Source organism: Rutidosis leptorrhynchoides, unplaced genomic scaffold (genome assembly GCF_046630445.1).
Source record: "Rutidosis leptorrhynchoides isolate AG116_Rl617_1_P2 unplaced genomic scaffold, CSIRO_AGI_Rlap_v1 contig340, whole genome shotgun sequence".
In the NCBI taxonomy this organism is placed as follows: Eukaryota; Viridiplantae; Streptophyta; class Magnoliopsida; order Asterales; family Asteraceae; genus Rutidosis; species Rutidosis leptorrhynchoides.
In genome coordinates this window covers 61,021-66,659 of record NW_027266580.1, presented here as the reverse complement: position 1 = coordinate 66,659, position 5,639 = coordinate 61,021, and the positions used below count along the sequence as shown (strand labels likewise).

Genomic DNA, 5,639 nt, shown 5'->3' with positions numbered 1-5,639 from the left:
CTTGAATTTAATTGAGTTAGAATGAGCAACAAACAAAATTCTTAAATAATTTTGTTAAAAAAACCCCACCTATACAAAAACAAACTTCAACAAACATAGCATACATTAAACACAATATTTAAAATATTTTCCCTTAAATATTATTTAAAGACGTCAACTATTTAAAACGTCAACTATTTAAAGATCAAAAAATCTCCAAAAATTTCATCTATTTATATACAGCAAAAGTAACTGTTTAGTCTCTATTTTAAACGTTATTGAGCTGTTTCGTCCCTCCAAACATAAATCGAACCAAATGGTCCCTCAAACGTTAATTTTTGAACTCGTTAGTCCCTCGACCCTAACGGACGTTATTTTTTGCCGATTTGACACTTACAGCCAATCATAGAGTGACACGTGTCACTTACGTGTAAAAAAACGCCACCTAGACTTTGTGATCTGTTTAAATCGAACCAAAATCAAACCGACACTTAAACCAAAATCAAAAAAAAAATTGATTTAACAATAAAAAGGATTATAAAAAGAGACTGAACCGGTTCGGTTCAACCATTCTTTCTTCTTCTTTTTCTTCCTGGCTAGTCCGTCTCTCTCTGATCTGGTTTTTATTTTTATTTTTTTTTAAGCTCTTTTCTTCTCTTAAACTCCGAATTCCTTCAAAATACTTCAATCTTAAACTCCGAATTCCTTCAAAATCGATCACACACACTGGCCACTGTTCAAAAAAAAAAAAAGAGGATGACCACCGTTACAATTTTGTTTCTCTTGTTCGTAATCACAACTATGGGCGCATCTATTACTTTCGCTTTAGAGCTTCTCCGACCTGGTTTCTACTCAAGGTCGTGTCCGGATGCTGAAGCCATCGTTAGAGATGTCGTGAGGAAGGCGATAGCCAAAGAACCCAGAAGCGTTGCCTCTGTTATGCGCTTCCAGTTCCATGACTGCTTCGTTAATGTAAAATTGTCTCAATGAAAGAAAAAAAAAACAATCTTTTTTTACTCTATTTTTATTTTTATTTTTGCTTTACTTTGACAGGATTGTGATGGTTCTGTGCTATTGGATGACACTCCACAAATGCTCGGAGAGAAGCTCTCGTTGTCTAATATAAATTCCCTGAGATCTTTCGAAGTTGTTGATCGGGTCAAGGAAGCACTAGAGAAGGCTTGCCCTGGAACTGTTTCTTTTGCAGATATCATTATCATGGCCTCTAGAGATGCCGTCATGCTGGTAATTAATTCTTTCTTCCTTCCGTTTATAGTAGCATTTAATACTATAATTTATGATGATGATCAATAAAATATCAACTGGGTTGTTTGATTTAATCTGGAAAAAAATAAAAATTTCAAACTTCCTGTGTGGGATGGATGCAGCTTCTTCTGCTTTGAAATTTCAATTATAGCTTCTGTTAAACTTTTGGCAACTTGTGTTCTTTAAAAGTAATATATATTTTACTGATGGTATTAGTAATATAAAAAAACTTAAAAAAAATATAAATAAGATCAGATCAGAGAGAAACGGACGAGCGAGGAAGAAGAAAGAATGGCTGAACCGAACCGGTTCAATTTTCTTTTATAATCCTTTTTATTGTTAAATCGATTTTATTTTGGTTTAAGTGTCAGTTTGATTTTGATTCGATTTAAACAGATCATAAAGTCTAGATGGCGTTTTTTTACACATAAATGACACGTGTCACTCTATGATTGGCTGTAAGTGCCAAATTGCCAAAAAAAAAGGTCTGTTAGGATCAATGGACTAACGATTTCAAAATTAACGTTTGAGGGACCATTTAATTCGATTTATATTTGGAGATTTAAAATAGGGACCAAACGGTTATTTTGGCCATTTATATACGGAATAATTTATATCTAGATATTTAATCCCGCGTTGTGGGATTTGTGATGGTTAAATTATATCATTAGTTTTAATAAGAACATAGATCATATAGAATTTACATATAAATATAATAAAACAATTTTACGTAACAACAAAGTGATAGACTGTAATTTCAAAAGAAAAAGAGACTTTATCATCGATATTTATATATATATATATATACACCATCCTGTTGATGGAACCTGGAGGAGAAGTACTATATCATATGCTTTCGGATTAAGTCATTTATTGTTTTAAATCATTAAATGTACTCTTATATTTACAGATAAAAATAAGTATTATAATAGAATCTCATGAAACATCAAACTAAATATTTAAACTAAAATTCTCTTCAGATTGAAAAGAAAAAATAAAATCTCTGATAATAATATTTGAAATGTGTTGTATCTCCAAGTACCTCTATCAAATAGAATAATTTATGTCCCTGTCCCATATTATATGGCCTGGAAGGCTGGGAGAACCATCAATGCCTCACTACATAACCTTTTCTTAATAAATTTTTGTGACAAAAGCATGCGTTTGCAAAGGAAGAAAAAATATCAAATTGAACTTTTTTTGAATGATCTACACGAGAAAAAGAGTTAAAGAATCATTTGGAACAAATACATCAAGAGATATAACAATAAAACATCTCCTTAACCTTCATCAAATCATAGAAGTTCACATGACAAAAGAAATGGAAAAACATGCGACTGTTTTTTTTTTTTGCCTATTAAATATTGATTAGTAATATTAAATTAAATAATCCATATTAATGAGGCAGTATTACAAATTCTACCGAAATGACAAAATTAACCGCAAACAATATTAATATAAAAATGCTAATGTGACAATACATAATGTAATATAAGTAATAATATAATTACTTATATGACAAAATCTCCTTGCATGTCTTATACTCATCTCTTACAATTTACCACGGACGTCGTCCATTCTTAATTTGTTATGATATTTTTTTTAATCTTAAAACAACAATTGAATTATTGATTTGAAAAATATGTAAATATAAAAGATTACAGGAGATGAAAAAATCACAAACTGAAAGAGTTAACGAAATTTAAACTTTAGCTTGAAAACGATTTATAATTCACCAAGGGAATGAATGATAAAAGAATATCCATTTGAGATATTTTGTTGCTTGATAGGTCATTCACTTCAGACCTAAGATTGAATAAAAGAACTAGGGATTGAAAAATGAAATAGAACAGAAAATATAACGGGTCGAGTAATGTAGGAAATGTAAATTTGGAAAGCTCAAAATAATTAGGGGATAAATTCACATGCATTTCAAGTGATTAGGATAGATTTATTGAGACAACTAAATTTATGAAAATAAGAAGAAAGTTTGTGGGAAAAAATTAGTAACTTTCTTCGCCTTCATCTTGGAAGGAAATTTTCTATACATATGCTGCATATATAGAAATTAGAGACAAGATACTAATGTGTCAAGGTCTTATAATTGGGATAAAAAAATTAAAAGCATGAATTATTCCTTAATTGATCTATGAATAGAAAATAATAAATGAATCGCAAAAAAAGAACAATTTTGCAAGCTTCAATGAAAATCGAAAACATATAATGTTGCAGGCATGGGCGGAGCCCTTTGTATGTGAGTGGAGTCATCTGAAAAAAATGGTCTTTAATTTTAGTATAGTTTATGTTAAAATGATTCCATAATTTTTATAATTCTAAATTTTATAAAATTTATATAAATGATCTCATAACTTTTCGGATCTCGACTCCGGCTATGGTGACAGATACCTGATTTTTCAAGTGTATGATAAACATATAAAGAGGAGAGTGACGAATTTAGACAAATATAAAAGTTATATAGCTTTGCTTTTTATGTTTGAAAAATGAGTAATGCTGGGGAAAATGAACAAATAGAAAAAACAAATAGAAAGAACAATAAAAAACTGACATGTGTCAAATAATAGAAATTTTTCTTTTATAATTTTGAGTCTCATTTCATTCTAATTATACCCAGCACCATCAGAACCATTACTTTTACTTTCACGTTGATTCATCAAAATATTTCAATTAATATTTTTTTCTAGAATCACAAGTTTTAAAAATTTAAATTATTTTATTCTTCATATTTGTCGAAAATAATCAGCATTAAATAAATACATATCACCACCATTTATGGTGGCTATGGTACTGAGCCTGGCAAAAACCGTCCCTATGACCTCAACACCACCACTCCTTACCTCCTTTATATGATTCAATTTTAATTTTGTTTTGAAAGCTAAAGATATAAATATTTTAATATCAAATTGAGGTAATTTGTGGGAATGGAAGTTAATTTCTATTTTATTTTAGGCAAAATTAAGCACTTGGTCCCTCACGTTTATTTTTTTGCTACATTGTCCCTCATGTTCCACTTCGGGTCTTTAGTCCCAACGTTTGGTATTTCGTTAGGATATTTAGTCTCTCGGGTCAAACGTCCGTTAAATTTTGCTTACGTGTCCAATCTAACCAATGATATCATGTCACATGTCGCTTACGTGGAAAAATTTAGCGACGTCACTTTAATTTGTCACTAAACCAAGCTGATTGGGTTAAACTTATCCATCTTCCCAATCATTCCTACACAAAACGCGATTTCCCACTTGGTTATCGGTTCGACGTAACCGATTGGTGTAACCGAACCTGAATTAATTTTCTGCTTTAAGTATAAAACGCGATTTGGGCCATTTGGCTCTTGCTTAAGTAACCGAAATAATTTTATCCAAAAAAAAGGGTAATCGAAATAATTGCGGTTTCGGTTCTGTTCGGTTAATTGACTAATAACCGAATTAATTTTTTTCCATTGTTCAATCTCAAAAGTCAAATTTATCATGGTAATTTCCAATCCATATATATTCCATCCATAACGTCTCAATTCGACGCAACAATATTTCCATTCTGTTTCCTTCCCTCTTATAAAACTAAAATTGACAAAAATCAAAATAAATAGCCTTCTTCTTACTTAAATCGATCAAGTTCCCACAAGTAGCAATGCTCCTTCCTTGTGTCTGCAATTCTTGAATGAGCAGCTGAGAATCACCAGAATCAACATTCATATTTATGTCTTTTATAATAACTTTTCTTGCCCTCAAAGAAATTCCCAGAATCAACATCCATATTTATTGGCACGCTAGTTGAATAATAAAATTATTTTAGTATTATAATATAAAAAGAAGACAAAAATAAGAAAAAGAATAACAGATCCAGATTATAAAAGAAAAATCACAGATCCACGCTTCTCTTCATCGTTCTTAACCTGCAGATTCTATGGCTCTCTTCCTTACAGTTCCAGAGTTCCATCATCGTAATCAAACCCACAACTTCATATCTGAATCGTAGCATCATTCGGATCTGAATTGTAGCATCATTCAATTCAATTTTTTGGCGATTGTTGATGGTGTTTGAAGGTTAATCAAGTGATGAGAGAATCGGGTTTTGAGAAAGGAGTGGAGATGGATGGTAAAGAATCAAAGTCTCATGTTTGACGAAGAACTGTGAGTGACGAGGAAGAACTCGAATTGAGAGCCAGCAGAAAGAGAGAGGGTCGTCCTCGAAGATTGCAGGCGGTGGCGAGTTGTGGTTGTCGGAGATTAGAAGTGGTACGTCGAGGGTGTTTAGGCGAGTTAGTCGAATGACCAAGGAAGGAAGGGGGCGAAGGGTGTTGAAAACCAAATCTCAGTTTTATACTTAGAGAAAAAAATTAATTTGGGTTCGATTAAATCAATCGGTTACATCGAAGC

The 5,639-nt window shown here is 31.6% G+C and overlaps 1 protein-coding gene across 1 annotated transcript; it reads left to right on the top strand.

Moving 5' to 3' along the window:
- The first annotated feature begins 780 nt into the window (after nucleotides 1-780).
- Nucleotides 781-5,384, top strand: LOC139883027 (peroxidase 17-like). Its single transcript, XM_071867256.1, has 3 exons — nucleotides 781-951; nucleotides 1,033-1,224; nucleotides 5,307-5,384. The coding sequence occupies exons 1-3, from the start codon at nucleotides 781-783 to the stop codon at nucleotides 5,382-5,384; spliced, it is 441 nt and encodes a 146-aa protein (XP_071723357.1).
- The last annotated feature ends 255 nt before the right edge of the window (nucleotides 5,385-5,639 follow it).